This window comes from Drosophila kikkawai, chromosome 3R, assembly GCF_030179895.1.
Source record: "Drosophila kikkawai strain 14028-0561.14 chromosome 3R, DkikHiC1v2, whole genome shotgun sequence".
In the NCBI taxonomy this organism is placed as follows: domain Eukaryota; kingdom Metazoa; phylum Arthropoda; class Insecta; order Diptera; family Drosophilidae; genus Drosophila; species Drosophila kikkawai.
Genome location: NC_091731.1, coordinates 9,907,861 through 9,925,524, shown reverse-complemented (window position 1 = coordinate 9,925,524; position 17,664 = coordinate 9,907,861). Strand labels below are relative to the sequence as shown.

The 17,664-nt window shown below is 41.0% G+C and overlaps 1 protein-coding gene across 2 annotated transcripts in view; it reads right to left on the bottom strand.

Moving 5' to 3' along the window:
• The window catches only part of side-VI (sidestep VI), an 87,352-nt gene that overhangs the window by 30,527 nt on the left and 39,161 nt on the right, over positions 1-17,664 (bottom strand). The window contains exons 3-7 of one of the 2 annotated variants that reach the window (XM_017176725.3): positions 10,184-10,307; positions 9,986-10,109; positions 9,806-9,890; positions 8,981-9,091; positions 1,837-2,037 (exon numbers count right to left, since the gene is read on the bottom strand). In XM_017176725.3, the coding sequence (XP_017032214.1) occupies positions 1,837-2,037; positions 8,981-9,091; positions 9,806-9,890; positions 9,986-10,109; positions 10,184-10,307 (645 nt within the window). Of the gene's footprint in view, positions 1-1,836; positions 2,038-3,452; positions 3,592-8,980; positions 9,092-9,805; positions 9,891-9,985; positions 10,110-10,183; positions 10,308-17,664 lie in introns of those variants that run through there. The other variant, XM_070287061.1, reaches the window with a different exon arrangement.

Below are 17,664 nucleotides of genomic sequence, written 5' to 3'. Positions count from 1 at the left end.
AACTGTGGCCACATTAATTGACCAAGTTAGCGACATTCCGCCGCCTCATCCAGGGCATTCCTTATTGGCGTGTTAACTTTTATGTCTTCGCCAGTGCGACATATTCCCCGTGCCCGAACTCGGAGCAATAATATCAAATATGCGCATCCACCAGCTGCTGTCGCTGGAACATTTTTACATTATTTTTGGGGTACTGGGAGCCTAAGTAGGAATTGACGTCCAATTGCTTTGGCGTTTTGAGAGCCATGACAGACGCGCCAAAGTGCCATAAAATTCAATGGCCAATCTTTGGCTCTTAGCGCAATGCCATGGGCCTAATAACCAGACAAAACACAAAATATAATGCGGCAATGTTCCGAGAATGCGGAGAGACGCGGCCTGAACTTCAAGAAAATTCTGGTACCTGATTTCTTAGGAAAGTTGATACTTTTCAGGGAAGAATTGAGCTGAGAGTTAGCAGGGGAATATCATAAAATTCCATTTCGATTCTAATAGATAAATAGTTACTATACAAATTATTCAAATGAAGAGCAAACTCTGTCTATCTGTCTATCTCTATTAATTTGCCCTCCATTCACTCCCTCAATTTGCAACTCTCAACCCATTTTAATTTTTGCCAGGACAAATAAACTTGCTGGAAACTGCTTGCCCAAGCACAAATCTCTTAACCACTCACACTCGCAGTGAGGCACACACGAAATTGGCAACAATTTAATTCAATTTAACAATTTGCATTGCCACTGCCCCTGCCCGTGCCGAGTGTTGAAAAAGAGGCATTTAAAAAATTCTCACAAAATAATAATAAATCCATTGGGGTCATGCACACTCCACTAACCTGGACGCAACTTCTATACGTCCACAAAGAGCGAAATAGTTCGATACAATATGTACCAGGTCATGGCTATGCCATGGTAGGTGGGTTAAGTTACGCACAGGAATTTCTGGGTATATATTATACTTTTTTCGTGTTTGGATATCGCATGCAATGTTGCTGTTGCCCCGGTCGTTTGCATTTTGTTATATTTGCATAAGCCATTTTATTATCTATTTTTTGCCGCCCAGCCTTTTTTTCTTTTTCTTGCCGGGTGCCTGGATGGTTTTTATCTGCGCAGCTATTTGTTAAAACTTTTATCGCAACGCTTAAAACCGAACAACAAAAGCAAGACCGCACAATCAGAATCAGAAAAAGTGAAATAAATACAATAAATAAATAAATTGTTTGGCAAAACGCTTTTAGCACCATATTTGGGTCGTTTAAGCTCGCTTCAAATTTCAATTTATTATAAAAGGACATTTAATGAAACTGAAAACCGAAATGTAGGTTTCCTAACATTGAGATAAAACCAAGGCTCACAATTTTCCAATTAAAAATCGACAAAACTTAGTAATCTCTAGGCTTGCTTTAAAAATACATATATTATTTTCTTTATGGGAGTTTACTTTTTCATAGACTTTAAAGTTGACTTTGTACTTTTAAAAAGCATCCCAGCAGACAAAAAGCGGACATAGTGCGGATGAATCCGAAAATTGTCCGCTTATAAAATATTAAAAACGGATAAAGAATCGGACTTTCCGCATTAGTTTCGCTAAAAACGGATGCACAAACGGACGAATGGCGGACAAGTATCGCGAATTCCTAGGATTATACCCGATAAGAATCGCGTAAAAGGTCCGCAATCGAAATCTTATTCGGATTCCGAAAACTATAGCATTTTCTGCCACAAAACCCACGACTAATTATCGTTTTCAATATCATAAACGAACGTTTTTGTCTGCTGGGATAATGTATACGAATACCTCGTTCTGCTTTCAGTTTGTGTGTATTTTTATACTCACGGTATAGCTCAATGGTTATGTTGGTGGCCACGTATTTCTTGTGGAAGTTGCTCGCCTGGCAGGTGTAGACCGCATGCTGGTGAATGCGTGACAGGTTGCGAACTACCAGCTTGCTGTTGATGGTGCCGTCGTAGGTGTAATCGACAACGCTGTTCTGCAGCTGCCCATTCATCAGCCAGGTGACAGTCGGCGGCGGAGAGCCTGCAAGGTGAATAAAAAAAGAATTTTCATTATAATTAAAGTGGTTTCTGAAAGATTTTAAAACAAAGCTAAGATTGTTAAATCTTTTGTTATTTCAATAAAAGTCAAAAGTAAACCTAGTTCAATGCTCCCCAAGTAAAAGTACTCTTAACCCAGCATTTGTCATTAGTTTGTGTTAATCATTAAAATGACAAAATATTGACTACTTTCCAAGGGAGCAGCCTTCAAGATTGACTCGACTCGTTATTACCGAAATTATCCATTACTTTGAATAAAGTGCCTGTTATAGTCTATCCTTAGAACCCCTAATTTGGTTAGCTGGTGGAGCTTGTTAACTGGCCACCGCGTGGTGCAATCGCCGCGGAGTGCGGTCCACTTAAGCCGGCCCACAAACGCACAGCCACATTACTCATACGCAGCGTGTGGCACTTGGCCGCTTTTAACGACTTCAACTTAATCAAGCGCTGAAATTAGCTTTTGTGTGCGTATATGAGCGCACATTAATTTAATAGCAACGGGTGGTCGGTCACTCATTCAAGGGAAGGCAAATAATACACTGAGAAATAACTGAAATATTAAATGGAAATAAACTGATTAGAGGTGAAGGCCTGACTGGTGAGCATCTCTCTGGCTTAAATTGTCCACATATTTCCATATTCTGTTTTTATCTCAAAAGTGCCCCCACACTTTTCTGCCAGTGTGGGGCGCTGACACAAATAAATTCAGCGACATGCTTGTATATTTTTCTATTATTACGTAGTTATTACGCAAAATGCTTGATGAGCAGCCATAAAAAGCAATGCGACTGAACAAGTGCCATTAAATCCACCTGGAAATTCACTAAAACTAAGCCACGGATGGGCCGAAAACTGCACTTGATATGTTTGAAAAATGTGTGACACGGACACACATATGGATTTTCATACATGTGTATGCACGGAGCAGGATATGCGGAGAGGTGAACGCACATTACTTTGATTAATAACTGCCATTTGGTCGAGTTTTATGTTGTTTATGAAAATATTTCACATACTGTGCCTGTGTACGTTCGAGTGTCTCTGTGTGGGTTAGTGTCTGAGTGTGTTTGTGCCAGAGTAGATTAGCGCATGTGTAGCAAGGCTTAATGGTTTCCAGTGATTTATTGGCCTTCCTCCACCAGGAATACAATGAAAAATAAAAAGGAAAAAAGGCACTTTGAACGCCACAGAAGAGCGGAACGAAAAGTTTGATTTGGCAATGCAGTTGTGGTTTTTTTCGAAACACTTAAAGCAGGAGTTTTCTTTTTGCAAAAAACTTCAGAGACTCTTGCTTCAGTTTAAAGCCCTCACAAAGTTTCCTGCCAAGGCTTGTGTGGTATCTGCTGTTTTTTAATGTCAACATAAGGTGCCACAGCCACACAAACACAGCTGACTTGCCTTTACTCTCTACACAAACGCACTCAAAGTTTGCACTAGTTTTTTTGCTTTCAGCTTTTCTTTCTTCTAAGCTGCATTTTTATACACTCACAAGAAAAGCCATTTAAGTGTTATCAGAAAAATTAAGTTTACTACTAATTTTTATAGTTATAATTAAGGAGAAATATTTTACAGGAAATTTATATGGTCTTTGTCCTTTTGATGTCGAGAAAATCAAATTTTAGGAATACCCACTTTCATTTTCTCTTTTTTTTTTTGTGCTTATGTCGTAGTATTTTCAGGCCGAAATGTTTATTTTTTCTTTGGTATTACTTTATAAAATATAAAATACTATTGTAGCTACAATTTTCCATAGAACCCATCCGTTTTGAAGAGTATGTTGGCTTTCGTCCCCAAAAAGCAGGCTCCTCTCTTTTATTTCTTTTTACTTTTTTGCCAAGTGCTTTGCCATTTTTAGTGCAAGCATCAAAAAACGGGTTTTTGTGCCAGGCAGCTGAAAAGCAGCAGCAAAAGCGACATTAGCATTTCTTTGCCATGTCCACCTGGCACCCACCACGTTCACGTTCGCCAGGTGGCTCCACCCACTTCCTAATGAGCAGCAGCATTCAAATGCGTGCCAGTTTTTAGCGTTTCCTTTCGGCGAAGACTTAAAGCCGCTGCCTGCCAAGTCCGACTCACTTATGCACTTTTGCACACACGTTACCAGGGCGCAGAGAGTCTCTCTTTCTGGTTGCCTATTGTTCTGTTTACTCTCATTATTAAGCATTACACAGGAGAAATAGTATAGTTTTATTTACTTAAATTTGTATTTCATTTATTATAGAATTCCGTTATTATCTCTCTCAAAATTATCCTTGATTCATAATATTTAAATGGATTTTAAACGATATTCGATGCTGAATGCAATTATACTTAAAAATAAAAATTAAAAAATTACATATTGGCGTCAAAAGGTTTAAAGTCCTTTTTAATTCATCTTAATAATTAATCTCTAGGTTAGTTTCACAAGGTTCTTTCTTTACGTCTTCTCTCTAGGGAGTCTATCCAGGTAGTGATCCACCTCTTCAATCATGCACGGTCGATATCAATATCGAGTGCCCAGTTTCTTATCGATAGTTTCTTAGTGTTACCTTATATATTATTTATTCTATTTACATTACAAAAGAACTTTAACTTCTACTCGCTTTTTTTTGCCGTGCAAAGAATCCAACGAGAAGGGTTGGAGCGAGAGCGGCTCAGTTATGCAATGCTGAAATATTTGCTTGTTTAGTTTTGCATATCTTTTGCATCTCCTGCATCTGCTTTGGATTTGTCTCGGGTGAAACAGATACACTCCCCGAAAATGGGATGGCGGGGAGGGGTTGGGTCTTTGCAAACAAAGCACTCAAGAAATAGAAGCACCAACAACAAAAATTTAGGACTCTTGATAGTAGCACAAAAAAAGTAGAAAAAGAAAAAGTAAAAGGAGGAAACTCTGCCATGCCACATAAATATATTTTATGTTGTTGTCTTTCCTACACTTTCTGTTTATTCAGTTCGCATTCTCTCTATCCCCCCGCCCAGTTTCCCCTTTGTCTGCTCTTTGCCATTTGACCTTTTGTCCAGCGAGGAAGCTGTAAAATAAATTTTAAGCTTGCTGACTTTGGGGGTCCCTTTAAAGTCTAACAAATACAGTTGCACTCTGTTGTTCTTATGATATTTAATGTACCTCTTTAAAAAACTAAGAACCTATTTTATATACACTGATAAAAAAGTTCAAGAATTTTGGTCTTAAAAACGTGATTTTTCGGTCACGAAAGTCGCGTAAGCATATTTTGGTCTTCTTTTAAAATTTTTGTTCTTAAATAAAACCTGAAAAATTCCTTTCTAGATTTTTTGGTCTTATATCAAGATTTTATTTTAAGAATGCACAAAATCTAAAACATCGATTTTTTTTTATCAGTGTAGAAATAAATATATCCCATTAATAAATTTACTGTCTTTCGAACCATTTGAAATTTTAAGGTCAAAACTAAAGCTTAAGCTAGTAAAACTAAAAACCAAGTTGTCTCCATCTCCCTCGCTTTTTTCCCACATTTTGCTGTTTCTATTTTCGCGTTGTTGCAAGGCCCGTATTGCTGCACTTCCGTGCTCCGAAATGTGCCACAAGAACACAACAACAGTAGCAGTAATAGTAATAGTAATAATAATAATAACAAAAAGAAAGAAAATTTTATAAAAATGCACACTATTTTGTAGTGGCCAACCTGCCTACAGCAACAACAATGGTGAACACAATAACAATATGGGCAACGCTCACTTTGGCCAAAGCGGAAAACGCCTGCACTTCCGTTTGACACACCGAGAGAAAAAAAATGCTAAGGGTAGAAACCATTTCTGGCACACTTTTATTATGCTGGGCATCACTAGAGAATTAAGGGTGGTATGGAATATTGTTAAGTGTGTCAAATTAATTATATTAAGTTATATTTATGAAGTTATAAAGTTTGTTTTAGGAACATTTTTAACTTGACCTACAGTCTTTCTGACAATATTTCTGCAATAATAAAGGTTCAATTCTATTGGACCTACAAATAAAACCAATATATTGTAAATAAAACATAATAAGCCAAACATAAGGTAACACTAAGAAACTATCGAATGTGAATATCGATAGGAAACTGTGCAGTCGATATTGTTATCGACCGTGCATGATCATGGAGGTACGAGGATAACCTGGAGAGACTACGTAGAGAGAAGATAAGTCGGAACAATATAAAAGTTTTACAATATAAATAATAATAAATCGTAATAACAACTGAAATTAAAAAAAATATATTAAGAAAAGGGGTATTAAAATGCCCCTACTATTTCAGTTTCCCCTGCGTCTTGGCCGCCTTCATCGTACTATATGCTCCGGAGAGTTTCTGGCGGGATGGCAAAAGAGGGGAAGGGAAACTGAAGTCAGGGAAGGATGGGGACAAAGACCACCGTGTGTAAAATTCATGGCGTGCCAAAGAAGGCAACGTTGAATATTATGCATTAGTGGCCACATAAACCCAGAGTTTTCCCCCGGTTTTCCCTCTGCTCGGCAAGTGCCAGCGCACAATGGCTGCCCCCAGTTCCAATGTATATTCTTTATGATTTGGCAGACTTGGCTCGAAGACGGGGCAACTGGGGGTAGATTGGTAATTTTTACAACCCACACAGACTGTGCTGGTTTATAACTTCATTTCGCTCCCCGTTTCGCCGGCCCTTTTCGGGGCTGGCGTGTCGCGCTCATTTGCAATTGTGGGCCTCCTAGGCTGCAATAAAATTTACTGCTCCTTTGTCGATTTCGCACACTCTTAAGCCGAAACTGGCTCCGCCTTGTTCCCCGTATTTCGGCCATCCCCATCCCGGAGCGGTACGTCCTCCTTCCTCATCGCCTGCCGCTTTTGACTTACTTCTGCTGATTGCACTTGTTTAAGTGGCAACTTTTTCAGCACTTTATGCTCTTAGACTCGCCTCCCTCCTGGCTTTTTGTTTTGGCCACAGGATTGCAATTTCTGTAATGGACATTGCATGTTGAATGCCAAAGACCTGACCACACCATGGCCCAGCCAAAAGCAGCTAAGAATGGAAATGGAAATGGCAATGGAGGCGAAGACGGACCCGGAGATGGAGATGGTGGTGGAGATGGTGCCGGGCTGAGCATAATGTCAGCATTTGCCTGCAATTTATTTCCGCCCGCTGTTTAAGATTTCAGCAGGGCAGAACAACCAGGCTAGCATTTTCAATTTCACACCATTACCAGGAGCCATTGCACCATAAAAGGGATGTTCAGTGGTTCGCCGAAGGTCCTTCCCTCCTAAAAGACAAAAGTAATTCCCGGCACATATAAAATTTACAAATTTTACAATGTTCCAAGAACATATTACCAAGGTAAAAACAAACAGAAACCTATTTGCTGACTTTTTAAGCTTAAACTGAAATCTAAAAATAATACAAAATATATTAATCAAAATGTTAATAAGTAAATACATTTTACAAAAATAATCATTTTCCACTATTTTATTTTATTATTTTCAATATTTGTCCGTGTTTTCCCAAAGTGTAGCAATTTTCCTTACAGCTAGGATCAATTTGTTCCTTTTAACTGTCAACGAGACTGACCACACACACACACACACACACACACATGTACACCCAGAGAGTCATACATAAACCCAATTCACTTTCTCCCCCTCGTTTTTGGACAAGTTTCAACTACTCCAATTGCTTGCCTCCGCCGCCCCGCTCATTTGCCAACATCAACTGACTTCCTTTTCCCTTGTCAACAACTTGGTCACTACCACTCCCTCCCACAGCCTCGTCCCGCCATCCAGAGCTCGTATGTATTCACATTTGTACATTGGCAACATTTTCCTTGCCCCCATTTAATTGGCACATACAACATTTTGAGTGCCCAATTCTGGTGATTTTCTTTTTTCCCTGCGCGCTCCTCCCAGAAAACTACTGACCAGTTAACAGTTGCCGGAGCAGCTTCAAGTGCAGTTTGCTGGCTTGGTGATTTATTTTATGTCAACGTTGACATGTCAAACCATTCAAAGTGGTTTCGCTTCCGCCCAGACCCAGAAACAAAGGGGACTCCACAGCGATAAAGCACGCGACAGCGAAAGCGAATGCGAATGCGAACGCGAACGCCACTGTTGTTGCCAGCTGACATACTTATGTCCGCCACTGTGACGGCTTTTGAGAGGAAAATACGACCCGTTTCCACTCTCGATTCAGGATTGTCCTCGGTCCTCTTGCAGTCTCCTTTATTCGCACGAACAGTTCTTATTTTGGTTTTCATTAACAGCAATTGACTTAAGGGTTGTGTGTGCAGAGAGATAAAGAGAAGGGTCTGAATATATGTATTATATCCTTTTTTTACTATAAATAGAAATTAAAAACAATCTTAAGTTATCCCAAATTCAATTAACAGCTTGCATATCATCTATCCTTATAAAAATAAAATTAAACAGTTTAATTTACTGTAATACCTACTTTTATTTCCTGTGTATCCAATGTCAACTTTTCGCTCTGGAAGTCATCGATAACAAAACCTGCAGGCTGCTCCCGGATTCTCTGGCCTTTCCCTTTATTTCCTACTTGACTTCTCCTTGCTCTCGAGCGTTTTTAATCCTTTTGTTAAGGCGACACATTTTCGAAATTAACTTGGCACGATTCCCCCATCCTTTTCCCCCACAATTGGCTTCTGTTTCGCTTTCTTTGGAATTGAACTTTACTTTACAGTTCTCCACCTTATTTATTGTTTGTTGTTTATACTCTGGCCCTTTGTTTGCATGCCAACAAGGCTTAGTTACTCCTTCTCTGCCCTCTCAATAGCGTACTTTTTATTTCTGATTGCGTTCGTGCTGGATTCTTTTATGGTTATACAGCCACTTGTAAAGTTTAATTATTGATTGCATTTTATAGGGCCCACAATTAATGTTTTATTCCAGTGGAAGTCCACTGCCGCGTATTGAATTCGGTAACTTTTGATTAGCATTTCCGTGACTTACCGCCATAGACAACGCAGGTGACTTCCAGGCTGCCTCCCTCTTCGTAAGGACCTGCCCTGGAATCGATTCGCTGTCGGCGCTCGTTGAAGATATTCGGCTGCATGGGCGGAACTGTGAAGTTGAAAAGGTAGAGCGGACTTTATTAAGTTAAGTTATCTGTTAAATTCATGAATATCCTGATCGCTTGCCATGATTTTCGACAGCCGCAAATCAGAATCAATTTGGCATTGTCAAAAGCAATGCCAAAGGTATACATCCCTCGCATAATAAATTGTAAGTTTTGCGGCTAACCGAGAAATCATTTCAGCTAATTTATGTTTGACTCGTTCGGGCCTGTGTGTGCGGACGAAACAAATATTAATTGCTTTTATAATCGTTTCTGGCTGGCCGTATTTATTTATTTATGCGAATGTTGATTTTATAGCTACATATTTGCGTACAATGAATATATATGTTGTCTTTCTCTCCGTTTTTCAAACTGATTGAAGTGAAAAATTTTAAATTCAGATTTTAGCAGGACAAACAGAAACGATACTGACTTTAACAGAGTTTTTAATGCTTTGGGTTTCACCGATTTTACATTTTTGAAAACATCAGAAAATACATTTTTATTATTAGTAAATTTAGCTAAGGCCTAAAAACCTTTTAATATAAAAATAAATCAAACCCATTCATCAAAATTATTTATAGCAACCATTTCAAGGAAAGTGTGTGTTGCTTGAAATTAATTAAAACGTTCGATTTTATAAAATATTTATGCCAGTAAAGGGCTACCAAAATTGATTGAATCCCTGACATCAGTCAGTCTGTTCTGGGTATACGCACCAACAACTTCCAAATTGACGTTGCTGTTGCGGGTCTGCGATAGCTTAAAGTCCACGCGACAGCGAAAGTTGCCCGCATCCTTTTCCTGAAAATGAAATGAAATTCCAATTATAAAGCGCTGCGATGTTGACACTCGCGATTCCGATGCGGACGCGGATGTGGATGGAGGGTAAACGTTACCTTAACCGGATTTATAAGCAATTCCGCCGGCTCCTTGTGCGTCCGGAAGATGGCCCGATCCTCGAGGACCTCCTCGTCCCGCCAATGCGACGGGGTCCCTGCGTGGGCGCCACGTGTGTCGTAGCTGTCAAAGGGATTGAGATACAGATACGGATGCGGATGCCGATACAGGCGCTCGTAGGGCGCAGATTGACCTACCTGTAAATGGGTAAATTATTCTTGTACCAAACGACCAGCAGGACTTTGTCGTCGGGCAGGCTGGAGCCCACATCGCATTTGATTTCGGCCGAACTGTTCACCAGCACGCGCAGGATTTCGCCATCTGAAAGCAGAGATTGAGAGCGAAAAATATGAGAACGGTGTAGGAGCAGCGGAAAGTTTGTGAGTTTCTTATTTTTTAAGATATCCGGTGAGCTGGCAAAATCTCTTGGCCAGGAATGGAAGTCAATTTAGCTGGCAAATTGATTTAAAAGTGGCTGCGGCAACAATTTGTCAAAAAGTGTTCAACAATTGCAGAGCAGACACACACGCGCGTAGAAGAAGCAAAGGAGCATTATGAAGTTGCACTCATTTCGATAAAGTTGTTTGTGCCAACCACTACGAAAATATTTCATATTTGCTGGCAGCAATTCAAGCAATTTATCAAGTGATTCATTTGGCCACTTTTTGTCGAAATGGTAGAGAGGGGAATACTTTTTCAGGCACTTTTTTAATTAAAGAAAACATGTTTATAGGCAGTATGAAAACTAGCTTAATTGAAAATGATTATTTTTTATTTTTGCAGATCTGAGTGATTGGAAAGTTCTGGAGTTAAAAGGTAAACTTTGGCTCAAAACTAAATTCATTTCCAATTCCTAAGCATCTGCATCTCCTGATCATTAGCCAAATCCTAACCAATCCTCACTGAATTCGCACCATTTGACTAAGCTTTAAAATATCGATCGATCTGCGGAACGCGAAATGAAAACCAAAAATAGCCGAAAATCGCAAAACAAAATCACAACATTCATGCGGAGATGGAGATACCGGGCAAGGGCGATGGGATGGCGATGGAAAAATAGATATAGCTGGGAAATGCAGCGACAAGCGACCACATAATGCCGCAAAACAAAGCAAAAAAAAAAAAACATTACGGCAAACCCGGCAAAAGCCGCCGCACGTGTGAGAAGGGGGATTGCGGCGATGGGATAGTGGCAAAGCGGAGCTTAGGGGTGATTACCCAGCCACATGCGGATTACAAAATGGCCGCCATTTTCGTGTTATGCTGTCCACGGGCCTTGTGTGTGTGTGCGTATGTGAGTCCGATTGTGTGTTTATGCGGTAAAAATGCAATGGCAAATGCGTCTGGCGAGTAAAAAGAGCCTGGGAAAAAATCAAAAGGGGCTGTAAGTGAACGAAGTTTCAATTACCCTAATGAAATATTTCTCTGTTATCCTTGAAAATAAAGCCAGGCAATAATCAACCAGAAGAACTAAGGAAATATTTTAAAATTTCTGTGCAATTATTATTTCAGCAGACCCTAGATAATTATACGTTGAGATATCGCTAAGCAAGTTGATCCACTCTTTATACATGATTAAATAGTATTGCAAATCTCTGTTTTTGTAACCTACTTTCAGTTGCACAGCCAAACCCTGAGCAGACAGATATTCCTTGGGGTCCCTTCCCTAAAATACACATTATTGTAATGGATGCATTGACCCAATTCCTGGTATGTTTTAGATATGTCACTTCTCCCTATAAAGGGCCGGGGCGAATGAGTTGCCTGTGACTTCTGTGGCCATCATACTCCGGCACATCCCTAGGGTATTTGGGCGGATTGGAGCGACAAGTGGCTCGAATGGCAAAGGCATGGCAACGGACCCCTGACATCGACATCGACATCGAACTTCACTTGCTCCTGCAGAGGGTAAACGCCTTTGGCACAGCTTTTGTTTCTAATATTGCACTTGTGTGCGCAATGTGGCCGCAAAAGGCCTATGCAAGGGGGAGGCCCTCCCCCGGCTTAGCACACACAGGCCCTCCCACAGACGCAGGGACATGATGGTGGCCTGGGGCCTACGGCTTCACTTCACTTCGGCCACACGGAGCGCACCCGTAGCAGACCACATGATAAATAATCGATAAATTATGTGGACACATGTTTAATCTAGCATGAAATGGAATCATTTCCCTTCAATTTGTTGTTAGCCAGGCCAGCAAACAACAAAGCAAAAGCACAGAAAAAGCAGCGAACAGATGTGTTTTAGGTGCGTGGGGGAGGGACCTATTTAAATATAAATAATGATCAAATTATAAACGCCGGAGAGTGTCCGCTGTCTGCGGCCTGGACACGTCGCCTCTCCGAGAGAATTGTTTGCTCCACGCTAAATTATTGCGCATACGCCATGTTGGGCACTCGGGCGACTCAAGTTGGCGCTGTGACAACTTGTCTGTGTCTGTGTCTGGCGTTCAGCCGCATCTCGTCCGTACTGAATGATTCATTCATCATTTGCTTAATGGCATGCCAAACATTACAATTACCCAAACGACAGCTCCAAGTGCCCTCTGATGAAACGATATTCTGGCCAGGCTCGCCACTACTATCCCCACTATCTTAGCCGGTGTCTGCTGTCTGGAGTTTCTTAATTAATATTTTATTTCATTAGCAGATTGGTCCTGACACGACGTGTGTCGTCACAGAACCCTGTCAAAGTTTAAAGCACATTTGATTAGGATTCGGGGGTTAAATGGGCCAAATTAGTTGTGCAAAACAGTTGGAAACTGCTCAGTTAATGGGCCTTGTCAATTGTTGCGGTGGGTAAAATTTCATGTGAACAGGACAGAAGTGCTGTTGAAAGGATAAGAATAGGCAATTCACAATGCGAGCTGGAATTGCAGCTCATGTCAGAACACTAATTAGGTTTGTCTGAGGCACTTAAGTAAGCAAAAACATTATTTACTCCTTACTAGCCGTATAAATTTCATCTGTTTAAAGCTTTAACTAGTTTACATTAAAAGCCTCAGCAACGCTTCATATATTTTAATTAAATTAAAACTCTACAAATTTCTTATCTTGAGAAAGCATTCCACAAAATATTTATTGACAATCCGGGGATTGATGTTACTTCGTATCCCAGTTGTTTGCGTTCAGTATGTGCTCAAAACTACGCCCGACTTATCCCAATTACACTCGCATACTCGCACACATCTCTGGGACGGCTTTGTCTCCGGCACAAAAGCACAAACGAAACAACAACAGCACAAACACCGACACTGACAATGACTCTCTGGATATTCCTTGAGGGCAGGGCCTATAACAATGCTGCTACTTGTTGTAGCTGTGCCGCTGCTGGCTCCCTCCTCGGCTTAATGTAATTGAACTTTTTTCTAATTGACACTTGTCACTGGCAAAGACATTTAAAAAGCAACAGCGAAAAAGAAATAAACTTAATTTTGACGCATTTACACATACATTTATTTCAATTTCCCTGCACAACAAAGACAGCGAGGCAACACAAGGCAAACAATGCAGGATAACTACACCCACACAGTCAAACGACTGGCAACCGAGGCGAGTTGTCTATCTGTGTGCTTGTACCACAATGGAAAGCCTCTCCACAATGGCACAGAAGCCGTTACTCGGGCGGGCGAATTTATTGCACTGGTGTGAATGTGAATGTGTGTGGCTGTCGGTGAATGGGAAGTTGGAGGAGTGGTTGCAGTCACCGCAAAGAAAAAGCTGCCGGAGTTGCTGCGGCGATAGGTAGAAGCAGCAGGAGGGCACAACTAAATACAAAAACCACGTGACAATGTTTTCCCTCTTCATTCGGCGGAGGGGACCCCGATGATAGAGGAGATGATGACGAGTGCTGGCTGAATAGCACACATTTCAGTGGTGCGGCACAGTTGGATGTACTATTCGTGTGTGCAGCAGCCGGCAGCAGCAACTTTGTGTCGCAATAGCAGAAAGAAAACCAAACCAAACCGCACGGGAATGCATCAAGCTGTGAAGAGCAGCCAGCTGAAAGCAGACGGCGAACGTCCTGAAAATGGATAACTGGGCGTATGCGTGATGTGTGGTTGTTAAAGGAAACTCGGCAGGCGGTGAGCGGAGGAAGAGGGATACCTGAGGGCGTGATTCTAGATTGTTTCATTCCTGAAATTGCTGTCTGGAAATACGTTTAATATTCGTCGTATTCTTAAAGGGGATATATTTTTAACAGAAGACAAACTAGAATACTTTTTTGTTTACTTGATTTCACGGCAAGAAACTCTTTAAAATCTGACTGGCACACAACCTTTAAAATGTGAAATGCCTGACTTTACAATAATATTGCCTGGGAATGGGCGCACATGGCGTATGCGCGTTATGCAGTGCACTTCGTTAAATCCAATAACAAGACAGACATCGCCCGCAACAGCAGCAACAACATCGGGCGCAACTAAAATAACACACAATCAACAGAGACAGTTAGACAGACTTCCACCCCAAAAAAGGAAAATAAACAGAAAAAAAGCCTTGCTGGTTTTCCCAAGCAGGCGGAGGGGCCATAACAAGCAACGGCAGCCTGAGAGCCAGAAGAAGACTGCTGTCATCCGAGGGTAATTGACAGGAGTCGCTCAGAGGAACAGAGTCAAGGAACTCCTGCCTGCAGTTGCAATGATTATGTCAAACTGGTTTTACTACAGCTCACATCCGGACAACGTTCATCGGGCTTAACATGTATTATAACCAACGGGTTGGTTCATAATGCAATAGGAAAAATACCCCAAAAATGTATAAATCATCAGAAGTAAAAGGGAATCGAGAATGAAAAGCCTGCAGCGACATTTGAGTGAAATATAAACCCGAACCGAAAGTCAAACACAACCAAACGTTATGGATCACTGCAGACACGTGTGAGGCAAACATTTTTCTTTTATTGCTCACGGACATCGTTAGCGCAAATTGTTGTGGAAAACGGAAGCAGGAGGAGGTAACAAATGCTGAGCTAATGTTACGACCTCAAATCAAAGGCAACCGACAATCAAACTGGAAGGAAGGAACGGGAGCCAAGCCAGCAGACTTTTAAAAGACAACCGTAACCAGTTAGTACATTGGGTTTTCATTCTTTAAAGGATGAGTTAACCAGTACTTTGCCTGCAAACTTATTAGATAAATCAAAAGGCTTCAGCTGGGATTACCTGGTATCCTGCAGGATAGTTCTGAATAATACGGAATTACATTTTTGTCTGCTACGTGTTTCGGATATCAAAAGATGGCTGATTAAATTTTCTGCCTCGAGTCCTAACTCTTCCTAATTTTCTCCTGGCTTTTTATTCCCTTCCACATGACTCCTGGTCACATCTCCTCTACGATAAATCACAATTGGTATTTGGGCAACGATCGCGACACGTTCGCGCTGCCCCAAAGTTTATTAAACGTCTCGCGACTTTGGCAATAACTTCGATTCCGGCGCTGGCTCGGGATTGCAATAAATTTGCTTTAATGTGCAATTTATGGGACACCATTTAATTAGTTTCAGTTGTTCGGCCGGCAAATTGATGTTGACAGAGATTATTGGTCCGGGCACGTAATGCAGCTAAAGCCTCCGCCGGCACTCGCCGTTCTCAGTCCTCCGCCCGCTGGGCCATTTGCCTCCTGCTAATGGGCCAAAGTTGACTGGTGGCCGGAGGGGCATCCCTTCTCGGGATGTGGATGCCTCCAGTTTATTTGTACGTGTCGCCGAACGACTTGCGCCCGACTATAACTTCCGCTTGGCGCCCATTGACCTCGTCAACATTTATCTAACAGTTAAATGCTAGACACACACTCACACTTACTCACACACATACACGGGGGCACACAAGCACACATTGTGCAGAGAAAAAAAATGTATATGGTACTATTTACAGGTTCTTCACCTTTGGATCTCAAAAGAATGTAAACATTTTTCAGTGATGTAATCTCAAGTTATTTGAATTAATGAATTTTCCACCAGAACTAAGACATACAAGACAATACACAGATAAGTTGATATTGAAGTTGAGTTGAAATTTATCCAATAATTTTTCTTTGTGTCTTTCTTTGTTGCCTCTGTGGGTGGCTCACTTTTGTCTAAAAGTTTTTCCCTGCCAATTTACTTGTGTTTGGTAGCCTGGCGTTAGCTATGATTATGACCGTGTTTATGGCAGTGGCTGAAAATCCTTTATCAAGATTAATTGCTGGAAAATTGTTATGCCCCAGCGACACTTTTAGCCTAATGTCTTTTCTCTCCGCCCGACGTTGTTGCTGTGCCAGTTAAATATTTACCAGCATGTTGAATACTTGAATGGCTAAATAGTTTGCCCGAATCGATCGATATCCATACACGCTCCGTACGCCACATTATTCTAATGAAAACCCGCCTTGGGCTTGAAGCTGTCTCCAGAGGGTAGATGTTGGAGTTAGCTCGTTGCGGGAGCGGGACTGTTGTTTCCTTTGAAATCGTTTTCAATTTCTTCGATGGAACTCTTTAAACCACCCCTGTTCGGGTTGGTAAAGAACCTATTACAACATGCAAATAATAATTGCGCTATTAAAAGTTGCATATTAAATGCGACACGACTACAACATCGACTAGCGACCAGCAACGTCCAGCTTGCAACGTGCAAAACTCAAGTGGCGGGAATGTGTAACGCTAACGCCCACAGTTAGCCCTCAGCCCTCAATGAATTGGGAAGAGAAAGCCGAAGGTTTGAATGCACTTTAAATTTGAATAAGTAATTTTAAGTAAAATATTATCTGTTTAACGATGTAAAGTTTCTTAAATAAATAATTTCCCAAATTACATAGATCATTCTTCATAGATTAAATCACAAAGTGAATAACATTACTGGGTACTCCTTGGAAGGGCAACCTATTCACATGGCACACACTCGCGTTGGCTAGTGGCAAAACCTTGGCACATAAATTATTCATTGATTAGCAACAAATGCTATTAAACATGCACCCAAAGTGCCTGGCTTCAACCCTTCGACTCCCTTTTGAAACGGGGTAGCGAGTTATGTTGTTGTTCTTGTTGTTGTTTGGTAACAGTAAACGCTCGTACGCGGAGACACTTTAAACTGTCATCTGTTTGGCCGGCAGTGGCCGTGTATTCTGGCCTGCATTTCTGGTTATTGCCCAATTGTCCGGCTCCGATTGCGATTCGGTTCGCTGATGGTTCGCCTAAAAGCATGCTATAAATTTTTGCTGCCGCCATCAAAGAGCGCTAAACGGCTTACATGGCCACGCCTACGCCGTCGAGCACGCCCACCGCCCCCGGAGCCATATAGCCCAGTCCCATAACAGTTAATGCCAGCGGAGGCCATGAAATTTTTTTTCACCCGCTTTTGTTGCTCTCGCATATACCTTACATATATAGTACATATAAAACCTATGTACATAGAGAAATTTTAATTTAAATGTTTTTGGCAGCCTTTTGGTTGCTTACCGATACTCGCTTTCACATACACTGAGAAAAATGAGTAGAGCAATAGACTGAGCCTTTTCTTAAATATTATTAAGCCGGCTGAAGTTGCTGTGAGGAACATTAATAATAATAATAATAAAACTAAAATAAAACCATAATTCTCTTAAGATATTATTTCGCTTAAGGACATATTTCCCGTAATTTTACAACACATTAAGTTACTTTGTCTTGTTATTTAATCGATTATTTTCCAAGGATATTAAA